Source organism: Mobula hypostoma, chromosome 20, assembly GCF_963921235.1.
Source record: "Mobula hypostoma chromosome 20, sMobHyp1.1, whole genome shotgun sequence".
Taxonomy (NCBI): Eukaryota; Metazoa; Chordata; class Chondrichthyes; order Myliobatiformes; family Myliobatidae; genus Mobula; species Mobula hypostoma.
In genome coordinates, this window is record NC_086116.1 from 36914206 (window position 1) to 36937017 (window position 22812).

The 22812-nt window shown below is 45.3% G+C and overlaps 1 protein-coding gene across 1 annotated transcript in view; it reads left to right on the forward strand.

The window, feature by feature from the left end:
* LOC134359201 (semaphorin-3E-like) overlaps nucleotides 1–22812 on the forward strand; it is a 190011-nt gene that overhangs the window by 125202 nt on the left and 41997 nt on the right. The window contains exon 6 of the mRNA XM_063072158.1: nucleotides 19280–19396. Within this exon, the coding sequence (XP_062928228.1) occupies nucleotides 19280–19396 (117 nt within the window). The remainder of the gene's footprint in view (nucleotides 1–19279; nucleotides 19397–22812) is intronic.

Genomic DNA, 22812 nt, shown 5'->3' on the forward strand with positions numbered 1-22812 from the left:
AATGGGTCACAGAGGGTGAAGGTCTGGAGTAACGGGTCACAGACGGTGAATGTCTGGAGTAATGGGTCACAGAGAGTGAAGGTTTGGAGTTATGGGTCACAGAGAGTGAATGTGTGGAGTAATGGCTCACAGAGAGCAAATGTGTGCAGTAATGGGTCACAGAGAGTGAAGGTCTGGAGTAATGGGTCACAGTGTGTGAACGTTTGGAGTAATTGGTCACAGAGAGTGAAGGTCTGGAGTAATGGAGCGCAGTGAGTGAAGATTTGGAGTAATCTGTCACAGAGTGTGAAGGTCTGGACTAATGGATCATAGTGAGTGAAGATTTGGAGTAATGGGTCACAGAGGGTGAATGTGTGGAGTAATGGGTCACAGAGAGCGAATGTGTGGAGTAATGGGTCACAGAGAGTGAAGATCCGGAGTAATTGGTCACAGAGAGTGAAGGTCTGGAGTAATGAGTAACAGAGAGGGAAGGCCTGGAGTCATGGGTCACAGAGAGTGATGCTCTGGAGTAATGGTTCACAGAGAGTGAAGGTCTGGAGTAATGGGTCACAGAGAGTGAAGGTCTGGAGTAATGGGTCACAGAGTGTAAAGGTCTGGAGTAATGGGTCACAGAGTGTGAAAGTTTGGAGTAATGGTTCACATAGAGTGAAGGTCCAGAGTAGTGGGTCACAGAGAGTGAATGTGTGGAGTAATGGGTCACAGAGAGTGGAGGTCTGGAGTAATGGGTCACAGAGAGTGAAGGTCCGGAGTAATGGGTCATAGAGAGCGAATGTGTGGCATAATGGGTCACAGAGAGTGAAGATCCGGAGTAATTGGTCACAGAGAGTGAAGATTTTGAGTAATGTGTCACAGAGAGTGAAGATCTGGAGAGATGGGTCACAGAGAGTGAAGGTCTGGACACAAGAGAGTGAATGTCTGGAGTAATGGGTTACAGAGAGTGAAGGTATGGAGTAATGGGTCACAGAGAGTGAATGTGTGGCGTAATGGGTCACAGAGAGTGAAGGTCCGGAGTAATGAGTCACAGAGAGTGAAGGTTTGGAGTAATGGGTCACAGAGATTGAAGGTCTGGAGTAATGGGTCACAGAGTGTGAAGGTCTGGAGTAATGGGTCAGAGAGAGTGAAGGTTTGGAGTGATGGGTCGCAGAGAGTGAAGGTCCAGAGTAATGGGTCACAGAGAGTGAATGTGTGGAGAAATGGGTCACAGAGAGTGAATGTCTGGAGTAATGGGTCACAGAGAGTGAAGGTCCGGAGTAATGGCTCACAGAGAGTTAATGTGTGGAGTAATGGGTCACAGAGAGCGAATGTGTGGAGGAATGGGTCACAGAGACTGAAGGTCTGGAGTAATGGAGCGCAGTGAGTGAAGATTTGGAGTAATCTGTCACAGAGAGTGAATGTGGGCATTAATGGATCAAAGTGAGTGAAGTTGTGGAGAAATGGGTCACAGAGAGTGAAGGTTTGGAGTAATGGAACACAGTGAGTGAAGATTTTGAGTAATCTGTCACAGAGTGTGAAGTTCTGGACTAATGGATCATAGTGAGTGAAGATTTGGAGTAATGGGTCACAGAGGGTGAATGTCCAGAGTAATGGTTCACAGAGAGTGAATGTGTGGAGTAATGGATCACAGAGAATGAATGTGTGGAGAAATGGGTCACAGAGAGTGAAGATTTGGAGTAATGGATCACAGTGAGTGAATATTTGGAGTAATCTGTCACAGAGGGTGGAGGTCTGGAGTAATGGATCACAGTGAGTGAAAATTTGGAGTAATGGGTCACAGAGGGTGAAGATCTGGAGTAATGGGTCACAGACAGTGAATGTCTGGAGTAATGGGTCACAGAGAGTGAAAGTCTGGAGTAAAGGGTCACAGAGAGTGAAGGTTTTGAGTAATCGGTCACAGAGAGTGAGGGTTTGGAGTAATGGGTCACAAAGAGTGAAGGTCTGGAGTAATGGGTCACAGAGAGTGAAGATCTGGAGTAATGGATCACAGTGTGTGAAGATTTGGAGTAATGGGTCACAGAGGGTGAAGGTCTGGAGTAATGGGTCACTGGGTCACAGAGAGTGAAGGTCTGGTATAATGGGTCACAGAGAGTGAAGGTCCGGAGTAATGGGTCACAGAGAGTGAATGTGGGCATTAATGGATCAAAGTGAGTGAAGTTGTGGAGAAATGGGTCACAGAGAGTGAAGGTTTGGAGTAATGGGTCACAGAGAGTGAAGTTTTGGAGTAATGGAGCACAGTGAGTGAAGATTTGGAGTAATATGTCACAGAGTGTGAAGGTCTGGAGTAATGGATCATGGTGAGTAAAGATTTGGAGTAATGGGTCACAGAGGGTGAATGTTTGGAGTAATGGGTCACAGAGGGTGAAGGTCTGGAATAATGGGTCACAGAGAGTGCAGGTCTGGAGTAATGGGTCACAGAGGGTGAAGCTTTGAGGTGAGGGGTCACAGAGAGTGAATGTCCGGAGTAATGGATCACAGAGAGTGAATATGTGGAGTAATGGGACACAGAGAGCGGATGTGTGGAGTAATTGGTTACAGGGAGTGATGATCCGGAGTAATGTGTTACAGTGTGTAAAGGATTGGTGTAATGGGTCACAGAGAGTGAAGGTTTGAGGTAAGGGGACACAGAGAGTGAAGGTTTGGAGTAATGGGTCACAGAGAGTGAAGATCCGGAGTAATAGGTCACAGAGGGTGAAGGTCTGTAGTGATGGGTCACAGAGAGTGAAGGTAAGGAGTAATGGGTCACAGAGAGTGAAGGTTTGGAGTAATGGGTAACAGAGAGTGAAGGTCCGGAGTAATACGTCACAGTATGTAAAGGTTTGGAGTAATGGGTCATAGAGAGTGATGGTCTGGAGTAATGGGTCACAGAGAGTGAAGGTTTGAGGTAAGGGGTCACAGAGAGTGAAGGTTAGGAGTAATGGGTCACAGAGAGTGAAGGTCCGGAGTAATGGGTCACAGAGAGCGAATGTGTGGAATAATGGGTCACAGAGAGTGAAGATCCGGAGTAATGGGTCACAGTGTGTGAAAGTTTGGAGTAATTGGTCACAGAGAGTGAAGGTCTGGAGTAATGGGTAACAGAGGGGGAAGGCCTGGAGTCATGGGTCACGGATAGTGAAGGTCTGGAGTAATTGTTCACAGAGAGTGAAGGTCTGGAGTAATGGGTCACAGAGAGAGAAGGTTTGGAGTAATGGTTCACAGAGAGTGAAGGTCCGGAGTAATGGGTCACAGAGAGTGAATGTGTGGAGTAATGGGTCACAGAGAGCGAATGTGTGGAGTAATGGGTCACAGAGAGTGAAGATCCGGAGTAATGGGTCACAGAGAGTGAAGGTCTAGAGTAATGGGTCACAGAGAGTGAAGGTCTGGAGTAATGGGTCACAGAGTCTGAAGGTCTGGAGTAATGGGTCACAGAGAGTGAAGGTTTGGAGTAATGGGTCACAGAGAGTGAATGTCCAGAGTAATGGGTCACAGAGAGTAAACGTGTGGAGTAATGGATCACAGAGAGCGAATCTGTGGAGTACTGGGACACAAAGAGTGAAGATCTGGAGTAATGGGTCACAGAGAGTGGAGGTCTGGAGTAATGAGTCACAGAGAGTGAATGTCCAGAGTAATGGGTCACAGAGAGTAAACGTGTGGAGTAATGGATCACAGAGAGCGAATGTGTGGAATCATGGGTCACAGAGAGTGAATCTGTGGAGTAATGGGTCACAGAGAGTGAAGGTTTTGAGTAATGGGTCACAGAGAGTGAAGATCTGGAGAGATGGGTCACAGAGAGTGAAGGTCTGGAGTAATGGGTCACAGTGAGTGAAGATTTGGAGTAATGGGACATGGAGTGTTAAGGTCTGGAGTAATGTGTCACAGAGAGTGAAGGTCTGGAGTAATGGATCACAGTGAGTGAATATTTGGAGTAATCTGTCACAGAGGGTGGAGGTCTGGAGTAATGGATCACAGTGAGTGAAGATTTGGAGTAATGGGTCACAGAGGGTGAAGGTCTGGAGTAATGGGTCACAGAGGGTGAAGGTCTGGAGTAATGGGTCACAGACAGTGAACGTCTGGAGTAATGGGTCACAGACAGTGAAGGTCTGGAGTAATGAGTAACAGAGAGGGAAGGCCTGGAGTCATGGGTCACAGAGAGTGATGCTCTGGAGTAATGGTTCACAGAGAGTGAAGGTCTGGAGTAATGGGTCACAGAGAGTGAAGGTCTGGAGTAATGGGTCACAGAGTGTAAAGGTCTGGAGTAATGGGTCACAGAGTGTGAAAGTTTGGAGTAATGGTTCACATAGAGTGAAGGTCCAGAGTAGTGGGTCACAGAGAGTGAATGTGTGGAGTAATGGGTCACAGAGAGTGGAGGTCTGGAGTAATGGGTCACAGAGAGTGAAGGTCCGGAGTAATGGGTCATAGAGAGCGAATGTGTGGCATAATGGGTCACAGAGAGTGAAGATCCGGAGTAATTGGTCACAGAGAGTGAAGATTTTGAGTAATGTGTCACAGAGAGTGAAGATCTGGAGAGATGGGTCACAGAGAGTGAAGGTCTGGACACAAGAGAGTGAATGTCTGGAGTAATGGGTTACAGAGAGTGAAGGTATGGAGTAATGGGTCACAGAGAGTGAATGTGTGGCGTAATGGGTCACAGAGAGTGAAGGTCCGGAGTAATGAGTCACAGAGAGTGAAGGTTTGGAGTAATGGGTCACAGAGATTGAAGGTCTGGAGTAATGGGTCACAGAGTGTGAAGGTCTGGAGTAATGGGTCAGAGAGAGTGAAGGTTTGGAGTGATGGGTCGCAGAGAGTGAAGGTCCAGAGTAATGGGTCACAGAGAGTGAATGTGTGGAGAAATGGGTCACAGAGAGTGAATGTCTGGAGTAATGGGTCACAGAGAGTGAAGGTCCGGAGTAATGGCTCACAGAGAGTTAATGTGTGGAGTAATGGGTCACAGAGAGCGAATGTGTGGAGGAATGGGTCACAGAGACTGAAGGTCTGGAGTAATGGAGCGCAGTGAGTGAAGATTTGGAGTAATCTGTCACAGAGAGTGAATGTGGGCATTAATGGATCAAAGTGAGTGAAGTTGTGGAGAAATGGGTCACAGAGAGTGAAGGTTTGGAGTAATGGAACACAGTGAGTGAAGATTTTGAATAATCTGTCACAGAGTGTGAAGTTCTGGACTAATGGATCATAGTGAGTGAAGATTTGGAGTAATGGGTCACAGAGGGTGAATGTCCAGAGTAATGGTTCACAGAGAGTGAATGTGTGGAGTAATGGATCACAGAGAATGAATGTGTGGAGAAATGGGTCACAGAGAGTGAAGATTTGGAGTAATGGATCACAGTGAGTGAATATTTGGAGTAATCTGTCACAGAGGGTGGAGGTCTGGAGTAATGGATCACAGTGAGTGAAAATTTGGAGTAATGGGTCACAGAGGGTGAAGATCTGGAGTAATGGGTCACAGACAGTGAATGTCTGGAGTAATGGGTCACAGAGAGTGAAAGTCTGGAGTAAAGGGTCACAGAGAGTGAAGGTTTTGAGTAATCGGTCACAGAGAGTGAGGGTTTGGAGTAATGGGTCACAAAGAGTGAAGGTCTGGAGTAATGGGTCACAGAGAGTGAAGATCTGGAGTAATGGATCACAGTGTGTGAAGATTTGGAGTAATGGGTCACAGAGGGTGAAGGTCTGGAGTAATGGGTCACTGGGTCACAGAGAGTGAAGGTCTGGTATAATGGGTCACAGAGAGTGAAGGTCCGGAGTAATGGGTCACAGAGAGTGAATGTGGGCATTAATGGATCAAAGTGAGTGAAGTTGTGGAGAAATGGGTCACAGAGAGTGAAGGTTTGGAGTAATGGGTCACAGAGAGTGAAGTTTTGGAGTAATGGAGCACAGTGAGTGAAGATTTGGAGTAATATGTCACAGAGTGTGAAGGTCTGGAGTAATGGATCATGGTGAGTAAAGATTTGGAGTAATGGGTCACAGAGGGTGAATGTTTGGAGAAATGGGTCACAGAGGGTGAAGGTCTGGAATAATGGGTCACAGAGAGTGCAGGTCTGGAGTAATGGGTCACAGAGGGTGAAGCTTTGAGGTGAGGGGTCACAGAGAGTGAATGTCCGGAGTAATGGATCACAGAGAGTGAATATGTGGAGTAATGGGACACAGAGAGCGGATGTGTGGAGTAATTGGTTACAGGGAGTGATGATCCGGAGTAATGTGTTACAGTGTGTAAAGGATTGGTGTAATGGGTCACAGAGAGTGAAGGTTTGAGGTAAGGGGACACAGAGAGTGAAGGTTTGGAGTAATGGGTCACAGAGAGTGAAGATCCGGAGTAATAGGTCACAGAGGGTGAAGGTCTGTAGTGATGGGTCACAGAGAGTGAAGTTAAGGAGTAATGGGTCACAGAGAGTGAAGGTTTGGAGTAATGGGTAACAGAGAGTGAAGGTCCGGAGTAATACGTCACAGTATGTAAAGGTTTGGAGTAATGGGTCATAGAGAGTGATGGTCTGGAGTAATGGGTCACAGAGAGTGAAGGTTTGAGGTAAGGGGTCACAGAGAGTGAAGGTTAGGAGTAATGGGTCACAGAGAGTGAAGGTCCGGAGTAATGGGTCACAGAGAGCGAATGTGTGGAATAATGGGTCACAGAGAGTGAAGATCCGGAGTAATGGGTCACAGTGTGTGAAAGTTTGGAGTAATTGGTCACAGAGAGTGAAGGTCTGGAGTAATGGGTAACAGAGGGGGAAGGCCTGGAGTCATGGGTCACGGATAGTGAAGGTCTGGAGTAATTGTTCACAGAGAGTGAAGGTCTGGAGTAATGGGTCACAGAGAGAGAAGGTTTGGAGTAATGGTTCACAGAGAGTGAAGGTCCGGAGTAATGGGTCACAGAGAGTGAATGTGTGGAGTAATGGGTGACAGAGAGCGAATGTGTGGAGTAATGGGTCACAGAGAGTGAAGATCCGGAGTAATGGGTCACAGAGAGTGAAGGTCTAGAGTAATGGGTCACAGAGAGTGAAGGTCTGGAGTAATGGGTCACAGAGTCTGAAGGTCTGGAGTAATGGGTCACAGAGAGTGAAGGTTTGGAGTAATGGGTCACAGAGAGTGAATGTCCAGAGTAATGGGTCACAGAGAGTAAACGTGTGGAGTAATGGATCACAGAGAGCGAATCTGTGGAGTACTGGGACACAAAGAGTGAAGATCTGGAGTAATGGGTCACAGAGAGTGGAGGTCTGGAGTAATGAGTCACAGAGAGTGAATGTCCAGAGTAATGGGTCACAGAGAGTAAACGTGTGGAGTAATGGATCACAGAGAGCGAATGTGTGGAATCATGGGTCACAGAGAGTGAATCTGTGGAGTAATGGATCACAGAGAGTGAAGGTTTTGAGTAATGGGTCACAGAGAGTGAAGATCTGGAGAGATGGGTCACAGAGAGTGAAGGTCTGGAGTAATGGGTCACAGTGAGTGAAGATTTGGAGTAATGGGACATGGAGTGTTAAGGTCTGGAGTAATGTGTCACAGAGAGTGAAGGTCTGGAGTAATGGATCACAGTGAGTGAATATTTGGAGTAATCTGTCACAGAGGGTGGAGGTCTGGAGTAATGGATCACAGTGAGTGAAGATTTGGAGTAATGGGTCACAGAGGGTGAAGGTCTGGAGTAATGGGTCACAGAGGGTGAAGGTCTGGAGTAATGGGTCACAGACAGTGAACGTCTGGAGTAATGGGTCACAGACAGTGAAGGTTTGGAGTAATGGGTCACAGAGAGTGAATGTGTGGAATAATGGCTCACAGAGAGCGAATGTGTGGAGTAATGGGTCACAGAGAGTGAAGGTCTGGAGTAATGGAGCGCAGTGAGTGAAGATTTGGAGTAATCTGTCACAGAGGGTGTAGGTCTGGACTAATGGATCATAGTGAGTGAAGATTTGGAGTAATGGGTCTCAGAGGGTGAATGTGTGGAGTAATGGGTCACAGAGAGCGAATGTGTGAAGTAATGGGTCACAGAGAGTGAAGATCCGGACTAATGGGTCACAGAGTGTGAAGCTCTGGAGTAATGGGTCACAGAGAGTGTAGGTCTGGAGTAATGGGTCACAGAGTGTGAAGGTCTGGAGTAATGGGTCACAGAGTGTGAAGGTCTGGAGTAATGGGTCACAGAGTGTGAAGGTTTGGAGTAATGGGTCACAGAGAGTGAAGGTCCAGAGTAATGGGTCACAGAGAGTAAATATGTGGAGTAATGGGTCACAGAGAGCGAATATGTGGAGTAATGGGTCACAAAGAGTGAAGATCTGGAGTAATGGGTCACAGAGAATGGAGGTCTGGACTAATAGGTCACAGAGAGTGAAGGTCCGGAGTATTGGGTCACAGAGAGCGAATGTGTGGAATAATGGGTCACAGAGAGTGAAGATTTTGAGTAATGGGTCACAGAGAGTGAGGGTTTGGTGTAATGGGTCAGAGAGTGAAGGTCCGGAGTAATGGGTCACAGAGAGTGAATGTGGGCATTAATGGATCAAAGTGAGTGAAGTTGTGGAGAAATGGGTCACAGAGATTGAAGGTTTGGAGTAATGGGTCACAGAGAGTGATGGTCTGGAGTAATGGAGCACAGTGAGTGAAGATTTGGAGTAATGGGTCACAGAGGGTGAATGTTTGGAATAATGAGTCACAGAGGGTGAAGGTCTGGAGTAATGGGTCGCAGCTAGTGCAGGTCTGGAGTAATGGGTCACAGAGAGTGAAGGTTTGAGGTAAGGGGTCACAGAGAGTGAAGGTCCAGAGTAATGGGTCACAGAGAGTGAATATGTGGAGTAATGGGTCACAGAGAGCGGATGTGTGGAGTAATTGGTTACAGGGTGTGATGATCCGGAGCAATGCGTCACAGTGTGTAAATGATTGGAGTAATGGGTCACAGAGAGTGAAGGTTTGAGGTAAGGGGACACAGAGAGTGAAGGTTTGGAGTTATGGGTCACAGAGAGTGAAGATCCGGAGTAATGGGTCACAGAGGGTGAAGGTCTGGAGTAATGGGTCACAGAGGGTGAAGGTCTGGAGTAATGGGTCACGGATAGTGAAGGTCTGGAGTAATTGTTCACAGAGAGTGAAGGTCTGGAGTAATGGGTCACAGAGAGAGAAGATCTGGAGTAGTTGGTCACAGAGAGTGAAGTTCCGGAGTAATGGGTCACAGAGAGTGAATGTGTGGCGTTATGGGTCACAGAGAGCAAATGTGTGGAGTAATGGGTCACATGAGTGAAGATCCGGAGTAATGGGTCACAGAGAGTGATTGTGTGGAGTAATGGGTCACAGAGAGCGAATGTGTGGAGTAATGGGTCACAGAGAGTGAAGGTCTGGAGTAATGGGTCACAGAGAGTGAATGTCTGGAGTAATGGGTCACAGCGAGTGAAGGTTTGGAGTAATGTGTCACAGAGAGTGAAGTTCCGGAGTAATGGGTCACAGACAGTGAATGTGTGGAGTAATGGGTCACAGAGAGCGAATGTGTGGAGTACTGGGTCACAGAGAGTGAAGATCCGGAGTAATGGGTCACAGAGAGTGAAGGTCTGGAGTAATGGGTCACAGAGAGTGAAGGTCTGGAGTAATGGGTCACAGAGTGTGAAGGTCTGGAGTAATGTGTCACAGAGTGTGAAGGTTTGGAGTAATGGGTCACAGAGAGTGAAGGTCCAGAGTAATGGGTCACAGAGAGTGAATGTGTGGAGTAATGGGTCACAGAGAGCGAATGTGTGGAGTAATGGGTCACAAAGAGTGAAGATCTGGAGTAATGGGTCACAGAGAGTGGAAGTCTGGAGTAATGGGTCACAGAGAGTGGAGGTCTGGAGTAATGGGTCACAGACCGTGAAGGTCCGGAATAATGGGTCACAGAGAGCGAATTTGTGGAATAATGGGTCACAGAGAGTGAATGTGTGGAGTAATGGGTCACAGAGAGTGAAGGTTTTGAGTAATGGGTCACAGAGCGTAAAGATCTGGAGAGATGGGTCACAGAGAGTGAAGGTCTGGAGTAATGGGTCACAGTGAGTGTAGATTTGGAGTAATGGGTCATGGAGGGTGAAGGTCTGGAGTAATGTGTCACAGAGAGTGAAGGTCTGGAGTAATGGATCACAGTGAGTGAAGATTTGGAGTAATCTGTCACAGAGGGTGAAGGTCTGGAGCAATGGATCACAGTGAGTGAAGATTTGGAGTAATGGGTCACAGAGGGTTAAGGTCTGGATAATGGGTCACAGAGAGTGAAAAGTACAAAGATTCTCTGGACATGATAATGAAACATGGATGTTATTTTGCCTCTGGGTGCCCGAGTCAGGGCTGTCTTGAATGTTGTCCACAGCAGTATAACGGTGGAGCATGAGATGCCAGACTTCATGGTACATATTGGTACAATGACATACGTAGGAAATGAGAGGAGACCCTACAAAGAGGAAATTGGGAGTTAGGCAGAAAGGTGGAAAGTAGGATTTCAAAAGTAGTATTCTCTAGATTGCTTCCTCTGCCACGTGCCAGTCAGGGTAAGAATAGGTTGTATTGGCATCTCTACTTACAGAATCTACTTGCGTACCAACAGCCCCATCCTCAACCCTATCACACTGGTTCCCATTCCCCTGACAAATTAGTTTAAACCCTCCCCAAAAGTCCTATAAAACTTAGCCGCAAGGATATTGATCCCCCTTGAGTTCAGTTGTATCACATCCTTTTTGTACAGGTCCCCACACAGATTCCAAAGATCCAGAAATCGGGAACCCAGCTCCCTGCAACAATTCCACAGCCTAGAGAAGGGGCAGTGTTGGATCTCCTGTTCGGGAATGAGATAGGGCAGGTGACAGAGGTATGTGCTGGAGAGCACTTCAGGTCCAGTGATCACAATACCATTAGTTTCAATATAATTATGGAGAAGGGTAGGACTGGACCCAGGGCTGAGATTTTTGATTGGAGAAAGACTAACTTTGAGGAGATGTGAAAGGATTTAGAAGGAATGGATTGGGACAATTTGTTTTATGGGAAGGATGTAATAAAGAAATGAAGGTCATTTAAAGGTGAAATTTTGAGGGTATAGGATCTTTATGTCCCTGCTAGGTTGAAAGGAAAGGTTAAAAGTTTGAAAGAGCCATGGTTTTCAAGGGATATTGGAAACTTGGTTCGGAAAAAGAGAGGGATCTACAATAAATATAGGCAGCTTGGAGTAAATGAGGTGCTCGAGGAATATAAAGAATGTAAAAAGAAAGAAATTAGAAAAGCTAAAAGAAGATACAAGGCTGCTTTGGCAAGTAAGGTAAAAATAAATCCAAAGGCTTTCTACAGTTATAGTAATAGCAAAAGGATAGTGAGGGATAAAATTGGTCCCTTGGAGAATCAGAGTGGACGGATATGTGCGGAGCCAAAAGAGATGGAGGAGATTTTGAACAATTTCTTTTCTTTGGTATTCACTAAGGAGAAGGATATTGAATTGTATAAGGTAAAGGAAACAAGAAGGGTAGTTATGGAAAGTATGATAATTAAAGATGAGAAAGTGCTGGCGCTTTTAAGGAATATAAAAGTGGATAAGTCTCAGGGTCCGGACAAGATACTCCCTAGTACCTTGAGGGATGTTAGTGTGGAAATAGCAGGGACTCTGACAGAAATATTTCAAATGTCATTAGAAACGGGGATGGTGCTGGAGGATTGGCATATTGCTCATATGGTTCCATTGTTTAAAAAGGGTTCTAAGAGTAAACCTAGCAATTATCAGCCTGTGAGTTTGACGTCAGTGGTGGGTAAATTGATGGGAAGTATTCTTAGAGATGGTATATATAATTATCTGGATAGACAGGGTCTGATTAGGAACAGTCAACATAGATTTGTGCATGGAAAGTCATGTTTGACAAATCTTATTGAATTTTTTGATGAGGTTACTAGGAAAGTTGACAAGGGTAAAGCGGTGGATGTTGTCTATATGGACTTCAGTAAGGCCTTTGACAAAGTTCCACACGGAAGGTTAGTTAGGAAGGTTCAATCGTTAGGCATTAATATCGAAGTAGTAAAATGGATTCAGCAGTGGCTGGATGGGAGACGCCAGAGAGTAGTAGTGGATAACTGTTTGTCAGATTGCAGGCCGGTGACTAGTGGTGTGCCTCAGGGATCTGTACTAGGTCCAATGTTGTTTGTCATATATATTAATGATCTGGATGATGGGGTGGTAAATTGGATTACCACCATGCCAATGATACTAAGATAGATGGCGTTGTGGATAATGAAGTGGGTTTTCAAAGCTTGCAGAGAGATTTAGGACAGTTAGAAGAGTGGGCTTAAAGATGGCAGATAGAGTTTAATGCTGAAAAATGTGAGGTGCTACATTTTGGTAGGACTAATCAAAATAGGACATACATGGTAAATGGTAGGGCATTGAAGAATGCAGTAGAACGGAGGGATCTAGGAATAATGGTGCATAGTTCCCTGAAGGTGGAATCTCATGTGGATAGGGTGGTGAAGAAAGCTTTTGGTATGCTGAGCTTTATAAATCAGAGCATTGAGTATAGGAGTTGGGATGTAATGTTGAAATTGTAGAAGGTATTGGTGAGGCCAAATTTGGAGTATTGTGTACAGTTCTGGTCACCGAATTACAGGAAAGATGTCAACAAAATAGAGAGAGTACAGGGGAGATTTACTAAAATGTTGCCTGGGTTTTGTCTCCTAAGTTACAGAGAAAGGTTGAACAAGTTAGGTCTTCATGCTTTGGAGCATAGAAGGTTGAGGGGGGACTTGATAGAGGTATTTAAAATTATGAGGGGGATAGATAGATTTGACGTTAATAGGCTTTTTCCATTGAGAGTGGGGGAGATTCAAACAAGAGTACATGAGTTGAAAGTTAAAGGGCAAAAGTTTAGGGGTAACATGAGGGGGAACTTCTTTACTCAGAGAGTGGTAGCTGTGTGGAACGAGCTTCCAGCAGAAGTGGTTGAGGCAGGTTCAATGTTGTCATTTAAAGTTAAATTGGATAGATATATGGACAGAAGAGGAATGGAGGGTTATGGGCTGAGTGCAGGTCGGTGGGACTAGGAGAGAGTAAGAGTTCGGCACGGACTAGAAAGGCCGAGATGGCCTGTTTCCGTACTGTAATTGTTATATGGTTATATGGTTACCTGACTATCTCTTTTATATCATCTAGCCCTGCTGCTCTCCTGAGTTTAGGCAGTTATCTCCGAAAAACACACAGTTGGCAATTTTCCTGCCTGACCCCCCGCCCCAGTACTCTCCAACTCACCCGTAGATGTAATGGCTCTCCCCCGTGATGCATGTGAATCCATTGACTGGCACAGCCATTAACTCAAGTCTCCACCAGCAGGCAGGTTCCTGTCTAATGTAACAATTGAATTAAATTTGCCTGTGTATCCGCTACATTGGCAGTGAATTAATTCCCTTTGTGGCTTGTGTTGTGTGTCCCACATGTTGCATCCACTCTGTGCTCTACATCGAAAGGAAAGGACCTTCAGTCTGACACATAAACTATGGGCCACAGCTGCCCAACATGGTCACTGACTTCACAATCTACCTTGCACATTATTGTCTACCTGCAGTGCACTTGCCCTGTGGCCGTTACACTGTTACTGTTTTACCTTCTGCTACCGCAGTGCACCGTGTAGTCAAATTATCTGCATGACCAGTATGCAAGACAAGCTTTTCAATAACAAACCAACAACAATCCAAGTTCCAAATGCACCCTGTTGTGTGTAGGGACATGACACAGTAACTAACAGAATATCGGGTGTCAATATTTTCATCGCTTTCCCAAGTGTTGCCACCGAATGAACACCCGCAGAAAGAACTGGTTCAACTGGAACCAGAATTGCAGGGCCCCTTCATTCTACAGCTCAGTACTGAGGGTCGGTCTTTGCCGTTAACCCATCAGGCTTCATGGTCAGACAGTCTGTGCATTTGTGTGAGTGGCTCTCACTGAAGTTGAAATTTCCATTTTCAGACAGACCAGAAAATATCACAAGAGATAGAGCATGTTAAATTGATAATCCATGAAGGGATCCAATGCAATAGAGCTAGGGATACAATTTTACAGCAGGAAAACAGGCCATTTGGCTCACCAATTTCCCCCAATCAGCCAGTAACCATCTGCATCGATCCCATTGGTCGATAACCTACCTTGTCTTAATGAGGTAGCCTCTCCTGCTTTTCCCTAGGCAGAGAATTCCATGAGTGCATTAATCTCAGGGAAAAGCAATTTCTCTTCAGCTCCATCCAAAATCTGCTCCCCCAGATCTTGAGGCTACATCCCCTAGCTCTAGTCTCATTTACCTGTGGAAACAACTCTCTTATCTCTATCTTATTTATCCCTTTCATATTATATTTCTATAAGATCCTCTTTAATCTTCTGAATTCTAGCAAGTATAGTCCTCAATCTCTCTTCATAGGCTAATCCCCTTATCTTCAGAATCAACCTGGTGAATCTGCTCTGTGCCATTCCAAAGTCAGGCGGTCTTTGCTCAAGTAAGGAGAAGTAAATGGTAATGAGCCTAAGAAACAAATGGTAAGGCACTAAGGAATGTTTGTGGGCAGAGAGGATTGACCTGTCTGGATTGGAGAAGTTTAGTTATGGGGAGAGATTGGACAGGTTGGGCTGTTTTCCCTGGACTGAAGGAGACCGAGGGGTGACCTGATAAAGGTTTATAAAATTCTGTTTTTCCAAAACCAAGTAATAGGCTTATGATCAAGTTCTGGTCACTGATTCTACAACACAGGAACAGGCCTTTCAGCCCAATGCACCCATGCCAGCCATCAAATGCCCATCGATATGAATCTCCTGTTCTGCAGTCATCCATCTCATGGCATTTCAGGTGCACGTCTAGATACTTCCTAGATGACATAAGAGCAATGCCATTGCCACTTTCTCAGGTAGACTTCAACCACATTCTTGGGAAGAAAAAATTATATCTCAAATTCCCCTCTAAGTATCCTCTTCCTTACCTTAAAGCTACACCTCCTGGTCATAGATACTTTTGCTAAGGAGAAAAGTTTCTCACAATCTACCCCATTAATGCTCCTTATAACTCAGTCTGGTCCCTCCTCAGCCTCTCTACTCCAAGGATAACAATTCCAGTCTAACCAGTTTCTGCTCATCTTTCCATGCCAGGCAACATCTTGCCAAATCTGCCCTGCACCGGCTCCAGTGCTATTATGTCTTTCCTGTGGTGTGGTGACCAAAACTGAGGTCAGTATGCCAACTGAGGACATATATTTATATTCCATAATGAAGGCCAGTATCCTGTATGCCCTCTTCATCACCTACCTGTGCTACTGCCTTTAGAGACCTTTTTGACTTATGTACCAACAGCCTACTGTTCATCAGTACTTCTAAAGGAGCTACTGTGGTAAACCATATATATGTTGTAACTGGGTTAACTCTCTGGACGCGCCCCTCTGCTGACTGCCCCTGTGGCTCCTCCCACAGATTCCTGAATAAAGGTGATTTCGCCTTGCCCCTCCCCCTCAGTCCAGGGTCAGACACTCAGCATGGAGGTCGTATTGTACAGCAAATAAAAGCTTTTCACTATTTTACCCGACCTCAGTCTTTTGAAGGTGCTTCAACTACCGTTCAGTGTATACCCAAGCCTCATTCATCTGCCAAAAATATATCACCTCACATTTCCCAGGGTTCTATTCCAATCACAATAACCCTCCGTCTTCTGTTACCAAGCCAATTTTGGGTGCAGTTTCTCAGGCTGGGCCCTTACCTTTCAAACCAGTCTGCCATGTAGCACCATGTCCAAGTTCTTACTGAAGTCCATGTCAGCTCACCAACCTTCCTGCACATCAACACATTTAGTCCCCTCAAAAAGATCAGGAAAAACATGGACACCTTAAAGAGGGTGGGAGCAGAATGATTTCAGAGGTCAGGTGTTCCCAGTATATGAGAAGCCAGGGTTGCTCTCCTCATCACAGCCAAGGTTGTGAGGGAATGTGCTTCAGGTGTTTAAAGTCACTAAGTGTATACACAGAGCTGATGGAGAGAAATTGTTCTCATTGGTGGAAAGATCAAGTACCAAGGGGCATGAATGAAGCTGGTTGGTCAAAGAACCAAGTGTGAACCAAAACCTCTATCACTTGGAATATTGTGTTCTGTTCTGGTCACCTCATTAGAGGAAGGATGTGAAACCTTTAGAGAGGGTGCAAAGGAGATTTACTTGCCTGGATGAGAGAGCATGTCTTATGAGGATAGGTTGGAAGCTACAAAGCTACAACTTTTCTTTTTGGAGTGAAGGAGGATGGGAGGTGAATTGATAGATGTGTATAGGATGATAAGAGGCATAAATAGAGTAGAGAGCCAGAGTCTCATTCCCAGAATGGCAATGGCTAAGATAAGAGGGCATGATTAGATTAGATTATTAGATTATATGGACACGCTATCCTCTTTTATTGTCATTTAGCAATGCAAGCATTAAGAAATGATACAATATTTTTCCAGAATGATATCACAGAAACACGACAAACCAACTGAAAAACTGACAAAAACCACATAATTATGACATATAGTTACAACAGTGCAAAACAATACTGTAATTTGATAAGAACAGACCATAGGCATGGTAAAAAGTCTCAAAGTCTCTCGAAAGTCCCATCATCTCACGCAGACGGTGAACCTCCAGCGCCGCAAACTTGCCAATGCAGCATCCTGGAAGCATCCGACCACAGTCCGACTCCGAGTCCGTCCGAAAACTCCGAGCCTCCGACCAGCTCTCCGACACCGAGCACCGAGCACCATCTCTGCTGAGCGCTTCAAAATTCAACCCCGGCCCCGGCAACAGGCAGTAGGCAAGGTCAAGGAATTGGGGCCTTCCCCTCCGGAGATTCTCGATTGCACAGTAGCAACGGCAGCGAAGCGGGCATTTCAGAAGTTTCTTCAGGTGTTCCTCTGTGCTTCTCATAGCTGCCTCCATCAAATCAGGATTGTGCACAGCCCCCCTAGTTAACACATACGATATCATTCAGAATGGCCGCGCACTGCATCGCGCCGCCATCTTCTCCTCCCTCCTTTTTAAGGTGACTGGAGGAAAGTACAGTGTGGGTTGTTAGAAGTAGGTTTTTTTTACACAGAGAATGGTGGGTTTATGGAACTGCCAGGAGTGGTGGTAGAGGCAAGTACATAAGGGACATTTAAGAGACTCTTAGATAGGCATATAGATGATAGAAAAAAGGAGGGCTATATGGGAGGGAAGGGTTATATTGATCTTAGAGAGGGTTAAATAGATAGCAAAACAATGTGGGCTGAAGGGCCTATACTTCAGTGTAGTTTTCTATGTTCTGTATTGTATGGTCTGGGACAGAAATGAAGATCTTTAATTCAGCACTTGGTTAGTGTGTGGAATACCCTGCCAGGGAAGAGAAGAGACAAATTCAGTATGGCATTTTAGGGACCTGGATAAATATCAAAAAGGTTTGTAGAGAGTGGAACAAAACCAAACACTAATAGAGATTCAGTGGGCCAAATGGTCTCCTTCTACTGTGTGATTCAATGGTGATAGAATTTTAGGTTAGTTATTTTGATCAATGAAACTGCTTCTCTTTCAGCTGGTTTGTAGAACATTGAATATAGCTGGTGTTACTCAGTCAGAGACATATCAGGTTGTCCATGTTTAAAGAGTTCTTATATCCAGAGAAAGAAAATACACTGCATGTGGAGAAGGCCTAAATGGAAAAAGCTGGGAGCTGAAAGTTGTAACAAGCCATTAAACAAGCTGCCGTTGTGGATGTTGGAAAAATATTTATATGAACATTTCAGAGAAACTGCTTTCGGCAAGCATTTTTTTAAAACATGGTTTGGAAGTAGAAAATGAGGCTCAGGAAACAGAAACTGTGGGTTTAACCATTTTGTGGTGAGCTCTCATAATGTCCCACAGGTTTACTGAACTCCAGTGAGCTGTTCGGACAAGGATAGTTCATTACCATGAATGGATATGGAGCATATTCAATGGGCAGAATGGCCTAAATGTGTTCCTATGTTACATGGTCTGTACATGCCGTCTATGTGATGAAAAAGGCACAACAGTGCCTCTTTCACCTCAGACGGTTGAAGAAATTTGGTATGGGCCCCCAAATCCTGAGAACTTTCTACAGGGGCTCAATTGAGAGCATCCTGACTGGCTGCATCACTGCCTGGTATGGGAACTGTACTTCCCTCAATCGCAGGTCTCTGCAGAGAGTAGTATGGACATCCCAGCGCATCTGTAGATGTGAACTTCTCATTATTCAGAACATTTACAAAGACAGGTGTGTAAAAAGGGCCTGAAGGATCACTGGGGACCCAAGTCACTCCAACCACAAATTGTTCCAGCTGTTACCATCCAGGAAATGGTACTGCAGCATAAAAGCCAGGACCAATAGGCTCCGGGACTTCTTCCACTAGGTCATCAGACCAATTAATTCATGCTGATGCAATTGTATTTCTGTGTTATATTGACCGTCCTGTTGTACATACTATTTATTATAAATCACTATAAATTGCGCATTGCACATTTAGACAGAGCCGTAACGTAAAGAGTTTACTCCTTATGTATATGAAGGATGTAAGTAATAAAGTCAATTCAGTTCAATGTAATTCAGGTCTACGAGACATCTACCACCGTGGGACAGTGAAGCATTTAGTCGGGATACAATTAAAGTTCAGAATCAGATTAATTATCACTGGCTTATATGATGTGAAATTTGTTGTTTTGAGGCAACAGCACAGTGATAAGGCATTAAATTACCATAAATTACAAAATAAATAGTGCCGGCTAAAAGGAATAATGATGTAACTTCCATGGGTTCATGGTCCATTCAGAAATCTGAGGGTGGAGTGGACAAAGCTGTTTCTAAAACATTAAACGTGTACCTTCAGGCTCTTGTACCACCTCCCTGATGGCAGTAATGAGAAGAGGGTATGTTCTTAGGATTTTGTGAAGGGCTTTAGTAATGGATGCTTCCTACATGAAGTTCTGGTAAGGTACCACTGATGGTAGCTGAACTCTCTGACACAAGTGATCCCAGTGCCGGGGCAATAGCAATGTGTATCCAGCTTCACCCCTAGGCAATTCCTGTCTCAGCCCAGATACGGGGCAGAGCTGGGAAACTGTCCTCACAGATCAAACCTCCTCCGCGCCGTGCCTCACCTGATGCTGCGCCATCGCCCTCTCCTCTCCTGCCTCATGGTAGGTCCTCATCCAGGTCAGAAATGCCCACCACCCTCATCCCAGTATCACTCACTCCAAAGCTGCCACACAACTTGTCGATTATTTCTGAATTAGAACACGAAAGGTTTCATTTTTGTCGGTCAGTGACTTACACCACATCTAATCTTTGTCCCCATTAGGTGGCCAGTTGTACATCGGACTCTACGCTGACTTTTTTGGGGAAGACGCTGCAATATTTCGCAGCTTGGATCCCCATTCTACAATCAGAACAGAGCACGACAATCGCCTACTGAATGGTAAATACACTGGTTCCCTGTAAGTTGTTGCCAGTTCAATGCAGTGGACCTAAACTTGTCTGGGGTCAGATCACTAGTGCACAGCTGATATGGGCTTTTAGCTTTGGGCCACAGAAATCATTCACCTAGGGTCATAGAATCATAGATTGGTAGAGACGGAAACAGTCCATTCAGCCCAACTCGCCTATACTGGTCTGTTGGCACCCATCTATATTAATCCCATCCTCCAGCACTTGCCCAGAGGCCTGTATGCCTTGGTGATTCAAGTATTTGCCCAGACACTTCTGAACTGCTGCCAGTGACTCTGACACAACCACTCTCTCCAGCAGGTACTCACCAGTCTCTGCGTGAAGGTTCCCTTCAGACCTGCTTTGAATCTCTTCCTCCTTGTCCTAAATCTGTGTCCAGTTTTTATCTCCCTCTGATACAGGGAAATGTTTCCCACAGTCATAACTTTAAATGCCTCAATATCGTCCCCTCTTAGCCTCCTTCATGGCTGGGAGAACAGATCCAGTCTCTCTGGCCTTTTCTGATAAATGAACTGCACAATCACAGACAACATCCCAGTGAATCTCCACTGCACCCTCCCCAACGCTATCACATCCTTCCTTCCAGAATGGGCACAGTTCTCCATCCTCTGAACCATCTTCAATGCTATCACAGCCTTCATACAGTGTAATGACCAGAACTGCCACTGTCCCTGATGCCTTGCACCCTCTCCAGAGCTATCACATCCCCCTACAGTGTAGTGACCATACTGGTCACACTCCTCCATTTTCTGCACCATCTCCAGTGCTATCACATCCTTCCTACCAGAACGACCACAATTCTCTGTCTTCTGCACCATCTCCAGTGCCATCACATCTCTCCTACCAGAATAACCACAATTCTCCATTTTCTGCATCCTCTCCAGCACTATCACATCCCTCCTACCAGAACTGTCACAGCACAGTGCAGTTCTATCACAGTACTCCAGCTGAGGTCTGACCAAGATTCTAAAAGTTGGAGCATAAGCTCCCTGCTCTTGAATTCAAAGGAGATTCAGCAGATGCTGGAAATCCAGAGCAGCACATTCAAAATGCTGGAGGAACTCAGCAAGTCAGCCATCATCCATTGAAAGGAATAAACAGTTGATTTTTCAATCCAAATCCTGATGAACTTTCAATTGCTTATTCCTTTCCATAGATGCTGTCTGACCTGAGTTTGTACAGAATTTTCTGTGTATTGAAGAGGAATTATGTAGCGTTACCAATTCACAAGGATAATTTCCATTATACAAAGACAAAGGAAGTTATAGTTGATCAATTCATGGCCGTGATATCTATCGCAAAACAGAAAATGTTGGTCAAGCTCAATGTTTCGGATTACATCCTTAGAGAAACAGAGTTAACTTCATCAGAATGAAGAAAGGTTAAACGTTAAAAGCACAGCAGGCTCAAGGTAGCTTCTATTTCACTGTTGTAAGACTATTGAACTGTCCCTTGGAATGATAAAATGGACTCTTGACCTGACAGTCCACCTTATTAAGGCATCTGCACCCTGTTTACCTGCTCTGAACTTTCTAAAACACCTTCTCCGTGTCGATATTGTTTTATCTTGTTCTACCTCAATGCGGTCCATAATGAAATGATCTGTGGACAGTAAGCAAGAGAAGTTTTTGCTCTACCTCAGTATAGTTGACAACAATAAACCAATTTACTTATTTATCAAAAAAGTACACATAAGACGGAGAAGTGGAGAAGATAAAGGAAATGTCTATGTTAGGCAGGAGACCAAGAGAACCTGAATGTCACGTGGTATTGGTCCTGGCTGGGAGAATATCATGTGGTATTGGGCCTGGGTGGGAGAACGTCACATGATATTGGTCCTGGATGGGAGAACGTCACGTGGTATTGGGCCTGGGTGGGAGAAGGTCACGTGGTATTGGGCCTGGCTCGGAGAACGTCACGTGGTACTGGGCCTGGCCGGGAGAACGTCACGTGGTACTGGGCCTGGCTGGGAGAACGTCACGTGGTATTGGGCCTGGCTGGGAGAACGTCACGTGATATTGGTCCTGGATGGGAGAATGTCACGTGGTATTGGTCTTGTCTGGGAGAACGTCATGTAGTTTTGGGCCTGACTGGGAGAACATCACGTGGTATTGGTCCTGGCTGGGAGAATGTTACCTGGTATTGGGCCCGGCTGGGAGAACGTCACGTGGTATTGGTCCTGGCTGGGAGAACGTCACGTGGTATTGGTCCTGGCTGGGAGAATGTTACCTGTTATTGGGCCTGGCTCGGAGAACATCACGTGGTATTGGGCCTGGCCGGGAGAATGTTACCTGGTATTGGGCCCGGCTGGGAGAACGTCACGTGGTTTTGGTCCTGGCTGGGAGAATGTTACCTGGTATTGGTCCTGTCTGGGAGAACGTCACGTGGTATTGGGCCTGGCTGGGAGAACGTCACGTGGTATTGGGCCTGGCTGGGAGAACGTCACGTGGTTTTGGGCCTGGCTGGGAGAATGTCATGTGGTATTGGGCCTGGCTGGGAGAATGTGGTGAAGTCTGGTAGTGCATCTGGTGCAGGTGAATTCAGAATACAGAAGAATAAAACACAGAACACACGTCCTTCAACCCACAATGTTGTGCTGAACTAATTGAACACTAAACTAAACTAACCGATTTCTTCTACACAATGTCTGTATCCCTCAATTCTCTGCACATTCATCTGCCCATCTAAGAGTCTCTTAAATATCTATCTTGCATTTTAATACAAAGTGCAGGACTTCACCCTAAAAAATGTTGACGGGCTGACAGCAATTTAGCATCTCAATGCATTATCATTTCTGGCCTATTTAATTATACATTTGAATAGAAATCATAGAATTAATATTTGAGAAAAAAATAGTTATTGGATTGTGACAAATGTTCTTTGGGATGAGATGAAGGTAACCAGGTCTCTGTAGGGTCCTCATTCACACCTGCAAAATTCTGCAGTAAGCATAGAATTAAACGGGACTATATGAGTGTGTGATGTTCTTCCCGAGACAGGAATTGGTGCTTCATGTAACATCATTGATCGTGCCATAGGCGGAGGATGGAAATGCATCATCTAACACCAGGATCACCAGAATTTAAGAAGACTTCTCTGGGAATGATTGATGTTGTAAAGGACACTGGATCTTTAGGAGCTTTCAGCAATGATTCAGAGAAATGCCTGAGAGGCAATAAGCTGCTGGGATATGAAGGAGGAACAGGGTGGGGATAATTGGATGGGTTTATCATGGGTTGTGGACTTAATGAATCAAATGCACTGTTTCACTATAAATACAAGCCTGGAATTTAGATGACATAATTTGAGAGTGGAATTGCAGCAGTATCTTGATGATAAGGAGATAGGAAAGTGCTCAAGCTGCCTAATTGTCTAATGAACAAACGG